The sequence below is a fragment of the Schistocerca americana genome, chromosome 2 (assembly GCF_021461395.2).
Source record: "Schistocerca americana isolate TAMUIC-IGC-003095 chromosome 2, iqSchAmer2.1, whole genome shotgun sequence".
In the NCBI taxonomy this organism is placed as follows: domain Eukaryota; kingdom Metazoa; phylum Arthropoda; class Insecta; order Orthoptera; family Acrididae; genus Schistocerca; species Schistocerca americana.
This window is the reverse complement of record NC_060120.1, coordinates 587,301,032-587,323,741: the sequence shown is the minus strand read 5'-3', so window position 1 is coordinate 587,323,741 and position 22,710 is coordinate 587,301,032. Positions and strand designations below refer to the sequence as shown.

The following is a 22,710-nucleotide window of genomic DNA, read 5'->3' as shown; positions in this document are numbered from 1 at the left end:
TTGTCTATCTTGTACAGTTTAGATGTTATTAATGTTCAAAATTGGGTAAGTACCTTCATACCGACTGCTACAAAACATGTTCTACGTGTTGTCCATCGCGAGAGATGAGTCGGTATCAAGGTAATTTTGAACATTAATAACTTCTAAACTGTACAAGATAGACAAAATCAGATTACACCACTCAATTCCAGAGCTCAGGCGAGTGTTATATGATGTGTCATACACCCCCCTTCCCATAAAAAAAAAATAATAACTTGAATACAAAATAGCGGATTTCAAGATGGCAGCCATGAATGACATTCACTCCAAAAGTTGCGGCCGCACATCAAACCTACGTTCCCAACATCACATTTCAATTTTCCCTCTAATCTTCCAACTTATGAAGGTGTCCAAGGACTTTTCACTCGCCCTATATTGATATTTTGCTGTATTTTACAAATTACGGTACCTTTTTTTGTTTCTCTTGTCTTACAATAGCAAACAAAACGACAAAAAGCAAGGGGCTACTTTGTTTCCATTTCTGAAGATCCGCTCGATCTTACTGTTGGAGTATTAATTACCAGAAGCCGAATTAATGGGGTCCGGCCCCGTAAGAGAACATCTCCTCCACGTAGCCGAATGCTGGCTATTTGACAAGTGGTATGCATCGCCTCTCGTGGCTGCCAGCGGCGTGAACCAGCTTGTTCAATGGCTGAGGCTCTTATCCATTCTGATGATCTCTGTGCCTCATGACGTGCGATGAATAGAGACAGACTTGACAAGCCGTGGGTTCCGAACACCACTGCGGTCTGTAGATGCTCATGCTGTTGTGGTTCAACACTGAACGGTAGAGTGCTTTGCTGCACTTTGCCCCAACTGCCCGCTGTTAACGAAAACACTCGTACACGACGTATGTCTCCAAAACGACATTACCGACTGTAGCCGATTCTCATGGCAGCAGCTTTTTTTCCTCCGAATCGTGGCACTCAAAATGCACCTTTAACACGACGCCAAGCAAAAATCGCAGATTCAGCAATAATTTGCAGACAGTGACCCACGAATCGGACACTAAAGATGTAGTTTCAATCAGACTAGCCCAAAAACCCGCCCTCCATAGTCACACGAAGTCCAGTAGAGTGACAACAGAAGTGCGAGCTCTCCCCATTGAACAGCAACCGATGTGACAGAGCGCTCTTCCAGAAGCAAGAAAGCAGTGAAGTTGCTGATCCAAGGAACTTGGAGGCTATTCGTTGCGTTTTTCGAGAAACTTAGTGTACGCCTTAGATCATTCTGTTATTCTCGAAAGCGCAGCCATTACACAAATACATGTTCAGATGTAAGCTAAAACTGCCCCAGGTACTTACTCTGAAGCCTACTGTTGACGAAGAACGCAACCAGCCACAAATACTTTTAAAATATTTATTTTAAGGACATTAACGGTTTCGAGCTGTCACGATAGTCTTCATGTGGGTATTTTTTTATTTTTATTTTATTTTTTTACGGTAATACATTCGGCAGCAACATGTCGTCCGCTCCTGCACAAGAACACTATAGTAATTTAACACCACTTCCGGTGTTGTATGAATAATAAAAGCGTACTAAATCTGTCTGCGTTTCATGAAGTATAAAATGAATTAAAAGGACTCATATTTGTTCTTCATACTGATTTGATCCTCGTGCCTTTTCAGACAGAGGCACAAAGTGAATACACAAATTAAACTGATCACGGTGGCCACACAAACACTTGGGAGGCTCCTCAAGTCAGTTGCAGTCTCAGATAGGTTATTGACATGTAATATTTCTGTTTACGATTGAAAGGCTGTCCACTAAGGGAGGATATCAATCATTTGCCAAAAAGCAAAATTTTCTACTGCCTGTGTTATTCGAAGAACATGTCTGGAAGGTGCAACGTGCTACCAAAAGAAAAAAATGGATCTTCTAGAAGAGTGAACTTGGCATCATCATTATTATTATTATTATTATTATTATTATTATTATTTATAGAGGGCATTACAGTATTAAAAAGCGGTCGGCAACACATTTGCTCACGATGAGAGTGTAGATCTAATTAACTTAAGAAAGCAACCATAAACAGGTTACTTGCAGTACGTATTTCTGTAAGTACAACTGTAGCATGTCATAGCAAAAATTAAAGCAACTTGTTATTCACCTGTTCTGAGAACCTGTTGCCAGTGTGTTCGTTTAGGTTTGTTCATTTTGTTCTATGGTAGTCGTTAAGATCTTTAGTGCAAGTATTCCTCTATTGCAGTAACTCTCTTCTTGTTCAGTGTTAAAACTGTTGTAGTCCTTGTTTGCTTTAATCTGTGCGAAGATACTAGCGAAAAATCTCTCGAAATTGATTGTTAGCTAGTTTCATTTGCGTACTTAGAATGTGAGTAGTGAGGGTGAAAACGCAAATTTCTAATTCTAATGGCTGTATTTTCTTTACATCGTTTGTTATATGTTGCATCTGTGAGTTACGTTCAATGTTTGAGACAGTGTTTTCGTGTTGATACATGTGAGTGCGTGTCGCAGATGCACTTCAATTAATTAATATTCTTATGCAGTGTAGGTGTGGACGGCATTCCCTGGACGACTACATTCCTGCAACTAAAAAAGTTAAGCAGTTGAAGCTGGATATGGCGACTCGAAACTGATAACGGTATTAAAATGCTGCGTTTTTCAACAACGGCAGTAGAGTTAAACAAGACCCAGCATAGATAAAATAACATCTAAGCTTATCACCTCGCAAGGTAAAACGTCGCAAACTTAAGACAGTATGCATCGCTCAAAATTAACCTCTCAGCCAACTTGCCTCTTCCTTCGTATTCATTCCAAAACTACATTACTTCCTCACGTCGTTGTACTGTCACAAATTGTGAATCCATGTGTACGTAAAGTTCTCATTTGTTGAAGGAAACGCAAAAATTTCAGACTGCACAGTCTGTAGGAGTAGTGAATGAGTCAAATGGCCAAGCATAGCAAGTTCGCTTTAGTCAAGTGGTGAGGTGGAATAAACAGCTGTTCTTGCTATTCTGCCGATAGGGGCTGCTGTTACGTTGACAGGACACGTCTTTGGTGAACTGGAGTACTACTGCTTAGAGCTCGTGCGAAAGGGAACTGGTTAGCACAGACGACTGTGGGTTCAGTGTGTTGCGTAATGACGTCCTGTTAACACCGCCTTTCTCCTTTCTCATTTAAAGACAACTGCCTGGTGTGATTGGCAGCGCTAAGCGGGCTAAATTTATTTTTCTGGGTCTTGCGTAAGTCCCTTATGGCATTAAGTTGCCAATTAAACGGGAAACTTCTAAATTAAGGCCTCCTTTGATTGAGATTTCGCTGATAGGTGCGGCAAAGGAGGCACGCGCCAGGTAGTGGAGCCAATGAACGTGATCGCCGACTGCACCTGTTCAGCTTTTCATTAGCTTCTCGTGACATTAATTTTAATTGCGTTCCTCTAGTAACCCTAAACGAATATACCCTTCGGGACAGCGAACGAACCCCGGCAAGAACGCAACACGGTTTCAGAAATGTCAGCATTAGAACTTCAAGCGACAGCGTATTTTTTGCTTGGAATAGCATATCCTTTAATCCGAAGGCGTTATATAACCGTATAAAATAGTCAAATCGCCTTTTAGATGCAGTGCTGTCTTCGCTACTGCCTGGGAGATAAATGGTTATATAACAAGTGCTCGGTGCGTTGCTTTTATCTTGGGTTGGAGACCGCCAACTGAAGCGCGGGTTACAGTTTCATAGTGTGGGGTTCTTTCTACGGAGATCTGCGATCTGATAACCACAATCGTCGGATACAGCAGTCGCGATGTAAAGCTGCAGAGTTTCAACAAAGCGCTACCGCCCTGGTCATTTTCTAACATTTATCCAAATCGGTAGTGGGGTGTCATGCGGCGTTGCACAGTAAGATGATGGTCATCGTCTCTCTCCTACTTCCCCCCCCCCCCCCCCCCGAACTAGCTGAACTAGGTTTGGCGCACGTAGCACAGCACTCGCCACCGATGACTCAACACACATAAAAGAGAAATCGACTAAGTTAAAAGTCAACGTCTTAGAGTCAGTAATAAACATTGCAAATGATGCTCGTGGTCTTGCGGTAGAGCTCTCGCTTCCCGCACACGGGGTCCCGGGTTCGATTCCCGATGGGGGCACGCATTTATCCTGCCTCGAGATGACTGTGTGTTATTTTATCATCATTCATCCTCTTTACGGTCGGAGGAAGGCAGTGGCAAACGATCTCCGCTAGGACCTTGCCTAGTACGGCGGTGCGGGTCTCTCGCATCATCCCTTACGCTCCTCGGAGTATGGGACAACACCACCACCACCACCACCACTACCACGGTGTAAAACGGTTTTAATGCACAGCGTGACCTAGAAGGAATTGTTGGGTAGTTCCTCCTGGGACATTCTGTATAATCCGAAAAAAGTAATTGAAGACGTTGGCTGTAAACAGTTCTAAGGAACAAGTTCGTTCTTATAAGAAACTTCACAGTAAAGTTTCAATAAACTCCTATAAATCAGATATTCCAAGTCTATCCGTTATGGTTTTGTTATTTGAATAAGTCATTGGTTCAAAACATTTCTAGAGTAAAAACACATCGCTAAAACTGTAAATTCAATCAAAAATTTTATTCTTCGATCTACGTCAATGGGTACTTGACACTCCATACTTCCAAAGTGAGAGCACTTAATATGAGTTATCACGGTTTTCTTTCTGGACGAATCAACGAAACATTCCTGTGAGATCTCTCAGAATTATAGATTCAAAAGGTCCGAACTGTCATCTTATGCTACTAAGATTTACAGTACCAAGTTCTGGAATGGTGAGGTATAACAACCTCAGAAAGTAACCTGATATTATGGATGTGCCTTAACGTCACTGCCAGCACACTGACACGCAAATTCAGTTAAACAAATGTAACGAGCACAACTTGGCATTGTTTACTTGGTTAAAGAATTATTCACATTTACCTGATCAGCAAGAACTTTGAAGTTCTTTTGAAACATACTTAGGATATTTATTTCAGTCGAAGCTACGCTCCTCACGTTGATGTGAGCAGATCGGCGGTGAACAGCATTTTCCTGGCACGAACGCCGCACACATTACTACTACCAGCAGCCGCGTTTTTGTTTACACGCGCACATCCTGACGAAGTCGCCATTACGAAAACCTTAAATTAGAGACTTAGCTGCCATTTCTAGCTTTATCGTGAAACTATCAACAAAATTGAATAAACCACATAACGTACCGTGTTTAACACGCAGTAACTCGATTTCTCATCGACCGTGCCTTCCAATTGTCTTACATTATTACCCGATGTAATCTTTGTATGGTTGCACTGTAGAAAATTGATGCATCATCTGGGGTAACAGCTACAAAGTGTTTCATTACTAAAGTTATCGTCGTACAGAATCTCTGTTTGAAGCGATATACCCAATTCCGATTCCAATGTGTTCCTTGTGATAAGGTTTAATCTAGGACTATGTTATTTGCTTATACACGTCCTTCATTATTAACAAATTACATTGCGACCTGTATCAGACATTTAATGTATAATAATACGTAAAGTCTGTGCAGGATTTGAAGAGCTCTGAGTCGTGTGGAACTCTCATGCATTTTAAAGGTCTTGATCGAAAGATAATGTAATTTCATTACGATCACGATCATTAAAATTTATAATAAATAATATAGGTCTCTGCGAGTCTTACCTGACGATATTTTTCAACTGCGTACATCAGACGTTAGGTGTCAAACGACAGATTCAAAACATCGAAACTGCATAGCTGTTTCGAACAAGTGACTTCCTTGTTTTCAGTTAGTGTATTTAGACCTCATAGTTTGTGTGTGTAAATATTCTAATGGGGAATTATTCTCCTATCTGGTAAACCCAAAGAACCTCCTATAACTAGATGGTTGGGCCGGACGAATAGAGGCGCATTTCATTTAAAGTACCATAAAGTACCGTAAAGCCCTGTGATGATGCGAATAAAGCACCCACCGTGTTAAAAATCGCTTTATGTGATCGCTGCCCCTTCCTCCCCCCCCCCCCCCCTCCCCCCTCCTCCTCCTCCCAGGCCGCCTTTCCCTGTTCCATTCGCGAATAGCGCGTGAGAAGAATGTCTGTAAACCTTTGCATTAAATCTAATTCCTCAAAGTTTCTGGTTGTGATCATTTCGCGAGACTATGTGGGAGGAAGTAATTCGCTGTAAGACTGTTCCAGGTTCGTACCCTCTCTTTCACCAGTTAAATTCTCCGTAATGCGCAACGTCTCTTCTGTAGTGTCTGTCACTTGTTTGTTGAGTATCTCTGTAACACACTCGCGACGACTAAACTCTCCCGTGATGAAACGCGCTGTTCTTCGTCGTGTGTTCTCTGTTAAGTTATTCCTACCTAGTAAGGGTCCCAGAATGCTGATCAATAATCAAGAACCGCTCGAACAGTTATTTTATTAAGCCACTTCTTTCGTGGAGTAGATATATTTCCGTATCATTCTTTCTATGAATCTGTTTGGCATCTGCGTTTGCTATTAAATATTTTACGTGCTCCGGATGGTTACTAATAGATTTACCACGGTAACACTCCTGCAAGAAATTTATAATCAGTAGTTTAGTTCAACAGCAGTGAATTTCTTTTCAATATATGCGCATTATGTTACATTCATTAACGTTCATAGTCAACTGCCCGTTGGTGCTTTATTAATCAGTCCTCTGCAGATCATTATGCAGAATCCACACAGTCTTCCGACGTTTTCTCCTAGATCATTTATAAACTACCAGATTTCAAAGTATGCAACCGGAATTTCCCTGCAGATGGTGCTAGCCGTCAATGTAGGGCCAGTGAGACCGAGTCTGCAGCACCATCTACTTCCTGTAAAGGCTGACGACGAATGTCAACACACAATAACCAAAGTTCCATACATAGCTATGTTTCAAACACGTAAATATGTTTTGTGCCTACGAACTACGATATGCGGATAACATTGGTTTTGAAGAAAACTGCTGCAGAATCGCATCGAATGCTTGTCGAAGCTTTCGGCGAACATGCTCTTGGGAAAGAACAGTGTTCAGAGTGGTTCAAAAAATTCAAAAAGTGGTGATTCTTTGACGTGAGAAACGACGAGTGCGGGAAATGGAAGAACATGGTACCCAAACTCAACAGGAACTCGATGAACAACTGAATGTGACGCAGAAAGCCGTTTGTCTTGGGTTAAAAGCTATGGGAAAGTTACAGAAAATGGGAAAATGGGTTCCGCATGAACTGAATGAAAGACAGCAAACAAATCAAAAGACAACTTGTGAAATGCTGCTCGCCAGATACAAAAGAGTCGTTTCTCCGTCGAATAGTGAGAGGTGATGAAAAATGGATAAATTTTGAGACTCCAAAGCGTCGCAAATCATGGGTGAATCCAGGCAAACCATCGACATTCACTGAAAGACCAAATCGCTTTGTTTTGTGGGATCAGAAGTGTATCATCTACTATGAGCTACTAAAACCTACTGAAACCGTTAACACTGATAGCGCCGGCCGCTGGTTGCCGAGGGGTTCTCGGCGCTTCAGTCTGGAACCGCGCGACCGCTACGGTCGCAGGTTCGAATCCTGCCTCGGGCATGGATGTGTGTGATGTCCTTAGGTTAGTTAGGTTTAAGTAGTTCTAGGTTCTAGGGGACTGATGACCTCAGATGTTAAGTCCCATACTGCTCAGATCCATTTGAACCATTTTTTGAAGACTGATCCCTACCAACAGCAAATGACAGATTTAAGTCGAGCATTACGTGACAAAACACCGGAATATGGAAAAAAGGCAACACATATTGCTCTATGATAACGCCCCATCACACATAGCAAAACGGGTGAGGGAAACGATCGAGGCACTCATTTGGGAAATACTATGGCATGCGGCTTATTTCCAGACTAGGCCCCTTCCGATTATCATCTGATTGCGTCACTGGGACACGCTCTCGCTGAACATCTAGAAAACTGGCTCGCTGACTGGTTCGCTTCAGAACAACTGCTGTTTTTTTGGCGTGGCAGAGAGGAGAGGTGGGAGAAATGTATAAACAGGAGTGGAGATCATTTTGAGTAAAATATTGTTTATCAGTTTCCGACAACAGACTTGTAACTATTGCAACCAAATTCCTGTGAGTCTTTCTATTTTAGCTGTCTGTGATAGAAATCTTACTGCTGAAGTCATCGCCCGGCAGTGTGCCAGCCTGCAGCGGCCAATGGCGCAGCGCGGTATCGCCGACCCCCGGTACCCCTCGCTACGCCTTATCTCCCTCCTCCGGTCGCGGTTTCTCTGAGGAGCCCTTGTTCTCCCTCGCTTCTGAAAATGCCGTTCAGTGCAGATCTGCTTGCTAAATGGACTAGTGTTGCCACTTGCACATTTTATCGCCAGCCTGTGCTAAGAAGCAATGTTTTGGACCGATTATACGATCTCAAAGAGGTAAGGTTTCTTTAATACCAACGAAAATTGTCTGTAAGAGTAACGTGATCAGTTCCATTAAGAGCACATTTCTCAACGTTTACACCTGTAAATGAAGGCTGGTGGTGGTGGTGGTGGTGGTGGTGGTGGTCGCGGTAGCGTTAGTGGTGTCTATACGTGTGCGCGGGGCGGATGGCCATAACAAATCAGGCAACAAGCGAAGCTGGGTTAACGTAAAAGGCGTGGCCCTCTGCGTGAGGGCCAGGACCGTCCGCTGAGATGCAGTATGTCTTCAGTCATCAGCACATTAGAAGCAACATTAGAAGCACGATAGGGGACGCCCGGCTACGGAAGCGACATGCGACTAGCAAACAAGTAGCTGGCGGTCGCAAGTCATTACTGAACGCGCGCTTGCGCCAGATACCAGTCAGCTATTCGAGGATTGCGTCTGCAGAAAGGCGTCGCCTATCCTACTTAGAGTGGCAACTGGTGACTTGATAAGAAATGGAAATCGGCAGATGCAATTTGTCACCCAAAGATAAAAAATTGTTAACAATCTGTCGTAGATGAAATGGCAACGGTGATAGTTGTCTTTCGTATCACTTGTCCTGTGCCATGGTTCCTTGTGTCTATAAATTCCTCATAGTAACAGGACGTACTGGGTTCGTAAGATTTTTGGAGCAACGGTTCAGTGGTTTCACACTGCCACTCTCACACGCAGTCGCAAAGTGGCTTTCAGACATAAAGTTCACCAACTGCAGTGACATAAAACGGTAACTTAGAGTCTGAAATCACAGGTGTGGTGGCGAGATGTTGTCCAGACTGCAAGTCAACGCAGCTGCGGATCTGTTTCTTTCAGTTTTGTTTGACGGGAAATACACGCCATTTTACTTACTTGATACCAAAAAGATACACCAGAATAGCTCCTTAAGGACAGGCTGTTTGGCATTTATCGCCATTGCCAACTACGTGTAGAGTGCTGTGATGTCTAAATTACGTCGTCATTGACTTGTCTTAAAACAGTCATTGTTTTGATTGGATGGTAGATGACGTAAATATATTGAAAATAATACGTTAATTATGGTTTGACAGTAGTTCTGCAGTTCTACTGTTACGACATTACATATTATGCTGCTGGCCATAAAGAAAAAAAACATTTTAGGTACGACTCTTCCCTTGCAGATTAAAACTGTGTGCCGGACCGAGACTCGAACTCGGGACCTTTGCCTTTCGCGGGCAAGTGCTCTCCCGCTTTTCTGCGAAAGGCAAAGGTCCCGAGTTTGAGTCTCGGTCCGGCACACAGCTTTAATATGCCAGGAAAATTTCATAACAGCGCACACTCCGCTGCAGAGTGAAAATCTCATTCTGGAAACATTTTACTTAAGTTTGGGAATGAAACTTGGTAAGACAGTTAAACTGTATTTAGGTATAACTATGTTAAGCTGTTAACATACGTCCTTTTTCAATTTGTGATTACATTAACAGAATATTGGCAGGATGCTATTGTTAAGCCTCGAATCCGTTCTTTTGGTAAGTTTGTCAAATTTAGTTTCGTAATGGATCTTCTACCACGCAGAGGAGTGTGCCATTTTTCGAAACTAAACGCTCGATTAAAATGTGACTTTCGCTGAAATAAAAAAGTGTTAGTCTCGCAAGGTGTACAGGTGAAGTTTTCTGATGCGTGGAAGGCGGGTGAGTAATGCTCGCGAAAGTAAAGCTGTGAGTCGTATCTGGGTAGCTCTCTCGGTAAGATATTGGTCCGCGAAACACCACTGTCGGAAAGCCTACGAAGCCTTCTTTTCGCCTTGGTGACATATTATCCGACTCAGATTTTCACCATAGTATGTAAATCTTAAATTAGGAAGATTTCTTTCGTAAACTGTGGATTGGTAACGTTCTATTATCACAAGGACCTAACCTGATCTGTTATGTGAGACTGTTGCGTGTGATATCTTGTGAACGTTATATCATTATATTATCTCTACTTCAGTTTAAGAGACCGCGTGTACAAACACTAACAAACGAAAAAACATTATACGACATACTCAGAGTTGGTTTTGTTGCTGTTGTTTTGCACAGATGCGCAGTGGTCCGAAAACAGATATTGACTTACACGTCGTCGGAACAGCGGAAATCGAACGACGTGGGAGAACTGATTCCATCTTGTCATGAAACTTCCTCGGTTTTCTTACAGTGTCAGGCTGCAGTGTCCGCGACGTTTCAGAAGGCGTACGAGCTCCTTCCATCTTCTCCAGAATAGAGAGTATGTTTCACAATACGTCATGAACATGCAGCGAATTGACGCGGCAAGAAACATGAGAAAATTGCATCTCACTGATACACCGCGAGAACTTTCATCGGTATAATGTTTCCAGTCGTGCGGAAATAGGTGTGTTGTTGCTTTTGAGGCCCGCTAAAACCGAAGTACTTCGTGTGGGTTACGGGTGAGATGGCATAGTGGTAAGATGCTCGACTCGCGTTTTGTCAGATGAGGGTTCAGCCCCACATACCAAATTTTAGTTTCCCTAAACTGATTCAGGCGAATGAGTGGAAAGGTTGTTTCGAAAAGTGCACGACCTCCTCTGGCCGTACCCATTCAGAGTGGGTACTTTCAGACCTCTTCGACAACGGGGTGTTAAACGCTAAATCTTTTTTCGTTTCTTGGGTCATTCTTCAACTACTATGAGGGCCAGTCAAATGAAAACCAAACACAAGGGACCATGGAATGATTTTATTTAAAAGTAATTACCACTAGCGCTGAGACAATCGTGCCACTGGGACACGAGAGAATCAATTCCTGTTTCGTAAAAGCGGTCGACCACAGACATCTACATACGTTCTCCGCAAGTCACCTTGGGGTGCGTGGCGGAGGGTACTATGACTGGTGGGGCAAAGGGGGTTCTTGGACGCTTTTGACCGCAAATTGATTTTCTAATCAATTAAAATGATCAAATCTAGCAGCCCACCTGTGAATTGATTCAACGTTTTAATCTATCCGACCTGATACAGATCCCAAACACTCGAAAAATACTTCAGAATCGGCCCACTAGTCTCTCGTATGCGTTCCCCTTTACGGATGATCGATACTTCCCTAAAAATCCCCCTATACACCTAATTCGACCATTAGCCTCCCTTTTACAATTCTTAAATGCTCATTCCATTTCAGATCGCTTTGCAACGTTTGCACCATATATGTGATCGACGTGACAGTGTTAGGCAGCAAGCTACTAAGGCTACATTCGAACATCATGCATTTGTTTTTTCTTACTCGTCTGCATTAAATTAGAATTTTCTACATTTAGAACTGCCTACCATTCACTAAACCAACTAGAAATTTTGTCTGTCATCTTGTATCCTCCCTACAGCCACTCGAAAACGACAGCTTCCCGTACGCCATAGCATCATCAGCAAACAGCAGCAGATCGCTGTTAACCGTATGCGCCAGATCATTTGTGTATACAGAAAAAACAGCGGTCCTATCACACTTCCCTGAGGAACTCTTGACGATGCCCTCGTCTTTCACGAACACCCGCCGTGGAGGACAACATTGTGGGTTCTGTTACTTAAGGAGTCTTAGAACCATTCACATATCCGGGAACCTGTTTCATACGCTTGTACCTTCGGTAACCGTCGGCGGTGTACCCCGCCTCAAATGCTGACTGCCGGCCAGTGCGGCCGAGTTGTTCTAGGCGCTATGTCTGGAACCGCGCGACCGCTACGGTCGCAGGTTCGAATCCTGCCTCGGGCATGGATGTGTGTGATGTACTTAGGTTAGTTAGGTTTAAGTAGTTCTAAGTTCTAGGGGACTGATGACCTCCGATGTTAAGTCCCATAGTGCTCGGAGCCATTTGAACCATTTTTGAAATGCTGACTGATCCACAAGCGCACCTACTCTTGCACTTCCTCGTCTGATGGAAACGGACGTCCAGCCATGTCTTTCTTCAGGTCGCCAAAGATGTGAGAATCACACAGTGAAAGATTCGTGCTGTACGGAGGATGCTGCTAACCAAATCGCTGAAGCCTTCGTCCTATTGGCAATGTGAGGGGAGGCGTTATCAAGCAAACAGGATCGTTCCGTCCCAACAGTGCAAACATCCCACATATTCCCTTCCAAAGAAATCCATAGCTGTTCACGTAAATTCTGGTAACGTCATGACGACCTCCTTAGGCTGTAGGGTCCCTATGGTCGTCGAGCGTTAAACCATCAGTGTGCAGCACTGTGAATACACTTTACAGAAACTGCGACGCGCCATTGAGTCAAACGCCTAGAAAGGCTGTCGTACGGAATCATTCTGCTGCTCGATCACGCCCACTACCACAGAGCGAATCGAACAAAGGCGGCACTTCAGCGATTTGGTTGGGGAAACACTGCACCATCCTCCTACGGCCCAGATCTTTCGCCGTTTGATTTTTACATCTTCGACAACCTGAAGTAAGACTGGCGTGGACACGGAGACTGAGGTCTAATACGCGCTGTACAGTTAGCCATAGTTAAACTATGCGTTGAAAATGGTTTCCATGTGCGTCAACGCATACGTCTGCGTAGCTTTTCCTGTCTCACACATTCACATCGGCCAGGCTGCATCCGAACAGTGTCAAAGGCAGCATGAATATGCTATTACAGTGTCTCCACATTTGAAATGGGCTCTGCATACGTGATAGTTTTGACATGGCCAATAACCAGACCCTCGTCCGGTCCACCGACCAGCGACGACACGATTGAGATGCGTCCGGACGTTAACTGCGAAGTGGGCTGGAGCACCATCCCACAGCGGCCACATAACCCTTCCAATCATCAATGGCACTTCTTCCAGCAGGGGAGGCAAGTCGCCTGCAAGAAACGCCGGTAGATCCGGCCTCTTACGCGGTTGGTCCCAAAATACGGTCGCCCATTATCGCGACCCACACATTCCGGCTGCACCGATACTGATGATGATTAGCTGTCACAATACTATGGGGGCTCTGCATACTATCCCACAGACGACCGTTATGAATGTTGAAGACACCATTCTGTGAATAGGATAGATGACGCATATCCCAGAATCGTGGTTGCCTGGTTAAAAAACCAGGGACAGAACTACTCCCAATGTAGAAAGTCTGTCGCTAGTAAGCCCTCCACACGCTGTAACTGATAACGGTATAAACAGTTGCCATGGAGAATGTTCCACACGGTCATCTGGCTTACCACAGGCCAACTGCCTTGTACTGAGATGATCATCGCCTTCCACAGTGGTAATCACATTTTCCTCCAAGTCTGGTGTCCAAACGTTTCGGATACGTCCTCCATGATTTCCTGCTTCCTTGAACGACTCTGTCTTAGATAATCACTGATGTAAACACTGAATGCTGTGGTTGTTGTCTGCGAGGGTACCGGGAGGCTTCCTGATAGAACCTTGCTGCCCACCGCCCGTTGTCATTTGACTTTCCATAAGTGAACACAAAGTCGGTAAGCTCTCGATTCCAATACAGAACCATTGTGAACAAAGCTGTATCACATACACTACAAGGCGAGTCAGCAAGAGAAGTGAATCGGACACGACATTACCAATTACTACAGCAGGAGAGGGCACTAGGGCATGACGTCTGAGGAACAGTACCCACCCTCTAGTAGGAAACAAAGCATATCGTAACTGTGGCTGAGTGATGCAACATTTATTCGACCGCAGCCTCTGTAACAAATTATAATCTAATAAATGGTCTCTAGCGCGGAAACAATGTATTTTCGGACAAGTTCATTAGACCTTTTTTGTTCCGTATCCTCTCATCGATCAATCCCTAGTGTCTGTACGCGGTGGAAACAATCACCCTGTATAAGTGCATAAGCGTGGGCCTAACTGTAACTTTTTCAACCTCTGTGCTGTGGAACATAAAAGAGCATCTTATATCTGGAACTGTAAACACAAGTAGGTCGAACTAAGATTTCCGCATTTAAAAATCAAAATTTCGGTCCTAACACGTCATAGCAGAAACGACCGGTCTAATTCGACAGTCAGTACGCTGATGCAGTGGTTACGACACAGGACTTGTATTCGGTTGACGGCGGTTCAAATCCTCATTAAGTCATTTCAGTTATTTCCCTAAAGCGATTTAGGCAAAAAGGCACGACCAGTTTTTTTCAAATCCTAACTTGTACTCCTTCTCTACTTACCTCGAAGTTGGTAAGACGTTAAATACTTATCTCAATTCCTCCCGCTCTCTATTCACCAGTTCTACGACCCAAATTACATTCTAGCATAGAACAGAGAGCGAGAGACTTAACTTTGGTAGCCACTACAGAGGCGCTTCACGTTGTAAAGGTATAATGGGACGAGGGAGCTTCGCGATGTTAAAGGGAACACGTACCCAATGACTGCAGAAATTTCTCGACGAGAGGAAAAGGCCGTTCTGCAGAGTTACGTCGTATTGAGTTAGTCGCTATTGCTTCCGACGAGTCGTATCAGGAAGTTGTTGGAGTTGTCTGAACGCGCTGGTCGCTGGTGCGTGGACAAACGATTTCAGACCTTTCGTTGCTGCTCCGTTCGTTCTTTATCGTGTCACCTCTCAGCCAGAATGACTATAATCAAGGACATGAGCCAGCGATGCGATGCCATTATCAGCTCAGGTCGCCCTGCTGTAGGGTCCCTCAGCATCGCTTCCGCTTAAACTATGGCAGCGGTTTAGAGAAACAAGGTTTCAGATGTGGCCCATTACAAAGCGAAAATTTGTCTTCTCCGTGTAATAAAGGCAGATAGTTTTCCATATTGTCCTCAAAGCTGAGATAATTCTCGTCAGTAATAGTGGCAGAACGTCAAACCGCGGAGGAGAGAAGGTAAGAGAAATCTGAAAAAAGTGTTTCGAATATTAAAACGTATTGAAAAATGGAGAGCTCGTGAGATACTAAAGAAAGCTATTGGACGTGTGTGCAGAGTTAGTTTACTTCTGACGTCAATAATCGATCGCTGCTGTCGCTCTTGATGAAAATCAGCCCTCTTGTAATGAAATTTTAAAATGATGTACTTAAAGTAGGTCGCAGTGTCCTGTAACATGGCAGAAACTAACAAAATTATTGGTTTTCATTCTCCGTTGCGAAAATTTCTTTGAACACAACTATTATTGATGTGAGAAATATATTAAGATACAACCGTCGATACAGTGTTTCGTATTCCGCACTTAACCACGATCTTTCTGTCTTATCAGCTGCCAATATTCATTTTTATCTTCATCCTACAGCAAACACCACCTCGTCCTCCGCCTCTCCGCCCGTGTGCTGCGCCTTAGTCACGAGCAGAAGAGCAAATGTGAGAGGAAAGATATTCCGTAACACCTGAAACCATAGGTCGGTTGGGTAAGGAGTCTCGGAGAAACGCGCTAGGAAGCACGTATCGTGCCACCCAGAGCCATCGCTAAGGAGTGACAAGTATCCTGCAGACTTCGTGGAGAAAGCGATTTTTCCGCAACCGTGAATGAGCCGCGTTTCGTTGTGGCTGCGTCATGATGGTCTTTCCCATCGTCCTCCGGCACACTTCATGTGGGCTTCTCACATAGCTAACCTGAAATAAAAGAATCATTCTGACGAAAGAATTCCATGAATTTTCGTAAGAAGGAACTCGTCTCGCTGGCTCTGGGGTGTTAGTATGTCATGGCGTAGGCCCATCAACCTCTTCCCAAGAAAAATTCTATAGCTCTCGTACACTCAAATGTTGTGACAGGTTGCTCATCACTCATTTGTAATGTATATGTTGCACTTTCATTTATGAATAGACAGTAATGACGGACAGGGTATTCCGACTGATTTAAAATAATAATAATAATAATAATAATAATACTAGTAGTAGTAGTAGTAGTAGTAGTAGTAGCAGGATTTTCCTTGTGCATACTGCCGCAATAATCTTGACCACCAGCTTATTTGCAGTATGTTCAAAACCAACTTCCGTTGCTGAGAACGCCAACGGTCGCTAGAAACAGATTTTCATTACCAGTGCTCGCCCTTCAAATTGTGGGATTGTTAGGGTTCCTAGCCACCACACTTCTCCAATGTCCTTTGTTAAATCCCGTTATACCTTCTTATAATGCCGCCGAGAGAGGGCACGCGAGATAACTGATCGTGGCTGTGTCATATGCAGGCAAAGTTCAGTGGTTTATTGCCGCTGATAGAGAGGAAGCGGCTATACAACGGCACGGTACGTACTCGCTCTTTCCTCAAAAACAGAATCATAACGCTGCATGGTACATAAACTGATCGTCTGCAATTAAAACACTTCTCAGAAAGGACACTGCTACCTCAAGCTGAAGGGAGGATAACCATGAGGACGAAGGTCCAAAGCTCTTCCAATTAAGTGGCTGATTAACGGGGTCTATCTGCCAACAGTTCCGTATGATCCGCTAGCCATACTAGTCATATAAACTACATTCCTGCTACTGATACTTGATTATTACACACGGTCGACTCACATTAATGTGACCACCGCCTATGTTCGACGTTAACGTGCATTAAGCACTCACAGGTGGCAGTACTATCGATGGAGTGTATATAAAGCGTGTGGGTGGGTGATGTGCACACGGAAAGCAGTGCAGTTTTGTAAACCGGAAACGGAGCGATTTATCATTGACTTTCGGGGTCAAGGGTGGAGAGATTTCCGAAAGGCTAAGTCTGTAAATTGCTCCCGCGCCGCAGTGGTTAATGTACGCCGTGCATGCCAAAATGGCATTATCAAAAACCAGCACCGAGGCAACTGTAAAGAACCAAGGGTAGTAGATGATAGGGGAGAATGACGGCTCCAGAGATGCGTACGTGTGAAAACACGTGCAGCTGTTGAGCAACTGAACGCCCACATGAACAAAGGGTCTGCGAACAATGCCTCCTCAACGGCCGTTGAGAGAACATCGCTGCTTATCACCGCCGCAACAGGCGCGTAGTTCGTGCATCCATGCTCACTGCTGAATGAACTAATGTCGTGTGACTAAGGCCTCCCGTCGGGTAGACCGTTCGCCGGGTGCAAGTATTTCGATTTGACGCCACTTCGACGACTTGCTCGTCGATGGGGATGAAGTGATGATGATTAGGACAACCCAATACCCAGTCCCTGAGCGGAGAAAATCTCCAACCCAGTCGGTAACCGAACCTGGGCCCTTAGGATTGACCTTCTGTCGCGTTGACCACTCAGCTTCCGGGGGCGGACTATGCTCACTGCTGTTAACCAGCGACGAAGGCTGAAATTCGCACGCTAGTACCGCAGCTGGGCGTCCACTGAGTTGTGACATGCGTTTTCAGAAGAACCACATTTTATGCCCCATCTGCGTGAAACTTCTGAAAGCAGACACCCGGCAGCAATCGCCAGAAGGGTCCAGGCCGAAGGAGGATGCGTTATGGTGGGGAGAATATTTTCGGGGCACTCCGTGGGTGATCTAGTCATTCTGGAAGGCACAATGGGTCAACACAACCACGCCGGCGGCTTTGGCAGCAAACGTGACTTGGTACGCTGAACGTCTCGCTATGTTGTCTGTTATTCAGTGATCCCGACTGATTGCCAGGACCGATAGTGGAGGAGATGGAGCTACCTACTGCGTAGAGGAGCCTTTTCTCCTATGAATGCGATGCTCTGTTGCCTTTGTGGATGGAGGTTTCGGACACGGGTTTCCAACTGCAGTCTATTTTTCTGGTGTATACCGAAAAACGTTGTAGATTTTAGAGGGTTTCAAAGGGAAAAATTATACGTGGATCGTAACCAGTGTTGCCATCCACGAAGACAACAGAGCATCGCATTCGTGTGAGATAAAGTCTTTCTACGCAGCAGCTAGCTTCGCCTTCTACACCGGCGATCGTGGCAATCATTCGCGATCACTGAATAACACACATCATTAAGAGACGTTCCGGGTACGGTCTGTCAGCGCACCAAGCAAAGACCTTGTAAAAAAATAACTAGACTCACTTATGGCGCTGCAGTCGCGGTATAATTTGAACCTTCGGCTGGATGCCATTATAGTGGTTGTAGTCTGATGTGTAGTATTGTTGTTTATGAAGACCCTGATTCAACGTTGTATATTTGTTGGGGCGTACATACAGTATTTGTCACTCGTAATTCTACTGTCTGTACGTTCCAATCAAAAGAAGTACAATGGTGAAGAGTTGTGCAGCGATTAATTGTACAAATAAATTCGAGAAAAGAACGAATATTACATTTCACATGTATCTGGATATTTTAAGTTGTTTTGTATGTCAGTGCACTTGCTTAATAAATGTTTTTGTAACACGGTATTAGCATAAAGTCTGTGCATCTATTTGCAGGTTTCCTTTCTCAAAACCACAACTGTTATAAAAATGGTTACACGCTCTCAGGAGGCAAGATTTCCGACCGACAGAAGAACTTTTTATATGTTCTGATCATTTTGAAGAAAGTTGGCTGATCGGTAGTGTTTTCATGGTCTAGGTTAGGTTGAAACATAATAATTTGGTCGTGAGTTGCCAAAGCACTATGCCATATATAACGCACTTCTCGTCATAAAATCTAAAGCAAGGTAGAGTCAGAAAATATCTATTAATATAGTGGGCAAATCTTTGAGTACTTTCATGCATTTTGCGTACATCTATCGTAAGTGAACTACGAAAAATGCTATGGGTCCAGTACATAACTGTTAGCAACGGCAGATTCCATGTAGTACGTAAGATACACTCCTGGAAATTGAAATAAGAACACCGTGAATTCATTGTCCCAGGAAGGGGAAACTTTATTGACACATTCCTGGGGTCAGATACATGACATGATCACACTGACAGAACCACAGGCACATAGACACAGGCAACAGAGCATGCACAATGTCGGCACTAGTACAGTGTATATCCACCTTTCGCAGCAATGCAGGCTGTTATTCTCCCATGGAGACGATCGTAGAGATGCTGGATGTAGTCCTGTGGAACGGCTTGCCATGCCATTTCCACCTGGCGCCTCAGTTGGACCAGCGTTCGAGCTGGACGTGCAGACCGCGTGAGACGACGCTTCATCCAGTCCCAAACATGCTCAATGGGGGACAGATCCGGAGATCTTGCTGGCCAGGGTAGTTGACTTACACCTTCTAGAGCACGTTGGGTGGCACGGGATACATGCGGACGTGCATTGTCCTGTTGGAACAGCAAGTTCCCTTGCTGGTCTAGGAATGGTAGAACGATGGGTTCGATGACGGTTTGGATGTACCGTGCACTATTCAGTGTCCCCTCGACGATCACCAGTGGTGTACGGCCAGTGTAGGAGATCGCTCCCCACACCATGATGCCGGGTGTTGGCCCTGTGTGCCTCGGTCGTATGCAGTCCTGATTGTGGCGCTCACCTGCACGGCGCCAAACACGCATACGACCATCATTGGCACCAAGGCAGAAGCGACTCTCATCGCTGAAGACGACACGTCTCCATTCGTCCCTCCATTCACGCCTGTCGCGACACCACTGGAGGCGGGCTGCACGATGTTGGGGCGTGAGCGGAAGACGGCCTAACGGTGTGCGGGACCGTAGCCCAGCTTCATGGAGACGGTTGCGAATGGCCCTCGCCGATACCCCAGGAGCAACAGTGTCCCTAATTTGCTGGGAAGTGGCGGTGCGGTCCCCTACGGCACTGCGTAGGATCCTACGGTCTTGGCATGCATCCGTGCGTCGCTGCGGTCCGGTCCCAGGTCGACGGGCACGTGCACCTTCCGCCGACCACTGGCGACAACATCGATGTACTGTGGAGACCTCACGCCCCACGTGTTGAGCAATTCGGCGGTACGTCCACCCGGCCTCCCGCATGCCCACTATACGCCCTCGCTCAAAGTCCGTCAGCTGCACATACGGTTCACGTCCACGCTGTCGCGGCATGCTACCAGTGTTAAAGACTGCGATGGAGCTCCGTATGCCACGGCAAACTGGCTGACACTGACGACGGCGGTGCACAAATGCTGCGCAGCTAGCGCCATTCGACGGCCAACACCGCGGTTCCTGGTGTGTCCGCTGTGCCGTGCGTGTGATCATTGCTTGTACAGCCCTCTCGCAGTGTCCGGAGCAAGTATGGTGGGTCTGACACACCGGTGTCAATGTGTTCTTTTTTCCATTCATAAACGGTGACTAGTTGCTGTTTGTTCATAAATTAAAAAGTATATTGTAGTAACTTATTTAAATGAGGCATTATGTTTGTGACCTAACTCAAGGGAAGGCATTTTACAACCAAAACCGATGTATAAACATTCGAACTCCGCGCATCAGTTTACCACTCTAATGGCCACCGCCCAGCTATTCAGTTTGTCCGCTCTTCACAGTGGACCACTCGTGCGGTTGTGGGGGCCTTACCGAAGCAATGCCCTTGCGGCAGGCTCCGGCGCCTATAGCGTCAACTCTCTGTAGCGTCTTTGGGTGACGTTGCCGCACACGGGCTCCTATCCTCGATTTGTTCTCCTAGACACCCTCTACAACCCCTCCAAGTCTGTCCCAACATTTCTGGGACTCAAAAACAATATTCGTTCGTTGCGTCCAGTGGTCTACTGTGAAGCTAACTGCAGACATTTTATGTTTTGTACCATGTACCAATGGTATTTTTTCCGTAAACTTCCATGCAAAAAAAGGGAGAGGCCCACTATTTTACGTAGTTTGCATAGTGGCTAATGCCTGTTCTTGTTTCGTGGTGCCACTGTTCCTTGAACGTAGTCACTAGCGCAGCTATTAATGATCAGTACTGGTTTTTCGTCAGACTTGTCGCATACGCACCGGCTAAGAAATATACAACCTCCATAAACAGCGGAGATGCGGCTTTTACTGTATGTTGGCAATTCTTCAGCGAACAGCTTGGGAGGTCAAGATTTTCTCTCCCTTTCTTCCCTCTTCCAGGGCACTGACTGTGGGATAAGTTCGAAGCGGTAAAACTGTGGCGATTCCGAACACACACAACAGTCGGAACGTACAAAAAAGGCTCTGACAGTAATGTGGAGCGAACGTTCACATTAGAAAATGTTATTTCTCGGAAGAATCCGCAAAGTAGTATGGAACTCGATAACCATGAATGCACTAGCACTTGCCGGAGGCGGAAGATAGTCACTGTAATCTCTCGTACGTAGATTTGTTCCGCAGTGTCTGTGGTAGCTGTATTTTAGATTTAGTCAACAATGATGGCACAGCAATAGAAAGCGGCACTTCCACTCATTATGGACCTGTTCCAAAGGGTGGTACTACTCTCCCGAATTCTGGTTTGATTGCCGCAAGTCAACCCAGGAAAATGGCACGATATTCCCTTCAACTGTTCTGAGGCAAATATGTTTGTTTATTGGTCGAAAATGACAATTTTTTTTTCATTCCTCCCTCGGACATGTTACACTTGCCGTTCGTGAGAAGTCTTGCGTGTAAGTGTTGAGATTATTGACATAACCTTCCACCCTTACTTCGTAAGGTGTAAGTGTTTCACTGAAAAACTTGATTCAAACCCATGTTAGTAGTTTTCAGACAAACGGATCTTAGCATACATTAAGTTTCTTTCATATGCTATTATCACGGCGGGAAACAGGGCAAAAAAATTACTGCTGTGTAGGTAGCACAAATTATTCTTCAATCTGCTGTCCTCTGCAACTAGTAACTGGTACTGTGCTCACAGTCTGTAGAATGATACGGTCGTCTGTTGAATTAAGAGCCGTTATGTTGGGACTTGAGTGGATTATGGAATGAGAATCAGTACAGCAAAACCAAAGAGCAGGGTGAGCGGCACAGGAAGGAGACTAGCAAATACTAAGATAAAACAAGTAACTAGCCAAGTAAGAGTATGTAAATATGTTGGAAATACGATCGCCGAAGACTTGATGTCATCAGAAGGTGAAAACTTGCACTGTTACAGAGAAGGAGGCGTTGAATATAAAGAAGAGATTATTGTGTGGCGAACTGGGTACAGGTCCGAGGAAAAGGCTTGGCAAGTGTTCCGTCTGGGATGTGACACTATGGAGCGAACATGAACACTGAGACAAGATTAAAACGGGTTAGAAACATTTGAGATGTGAAGAAGAATGGAGAGGATAAGCTGGATGGAAAAAAGTAACGAAAAAGTGTTGGAAGCTTCTGCAGAGAGCAGAAGACTGCTGCCAGTCATAAGAGAAAGGAAAAAGGACTGTCTGGGACATTCGTTGACAGCAGTGCTTGCTGAAACCCGCTTTGGAAGGCCTAGTTTGTGGGAGGATATTGAGAGGAAGCAAGAGATAAGATGATAGAAGACATGCAGGAAACAGGAAAGTGCGCGGATCTGAAGAGGATGGCAGAAAACAGGAGAGCATAGTGTTACCGTGCGAAAACCTGCCTTTCAGCAGAACACATGATGTT

The 22,710-nt window shown here is 44.9% G+C and overlaps 1 protein-coding gene across 8 annotated transcripts in view; it reads left to right on the top strand.

Annotated features, from left to right (window-relative positions):
* The window catches only part of LOC124591006 (oxidation resistance protein 1), a 775,097-nt gene that overhangs the window by 197,186 nt on the left and 555,201 nt on the right, over nucleotides 1–22,710 (top strand). Inside the window, exon 1 of one of the 8 annotated variants that reach the window (XM_047131699.1) lies at nucleotides 8,389–8,435. The exons of the other annotated variants lie outside the window; for them this stretch is intronic. Within the exon in view, the coding sequence (XP_046987655.1) occupies nucleotides 8,404–8,435 (32 nt within the window). The 5' untranslated portion in view covers nucleotides 8,389–8,403. Of the gene's footprint in view, nucleotides 1–8,388; nucleotides 8,436–22,710 lie in introns of those variants that run through there. 8 annotated transcript variants of the gene reach the window in all.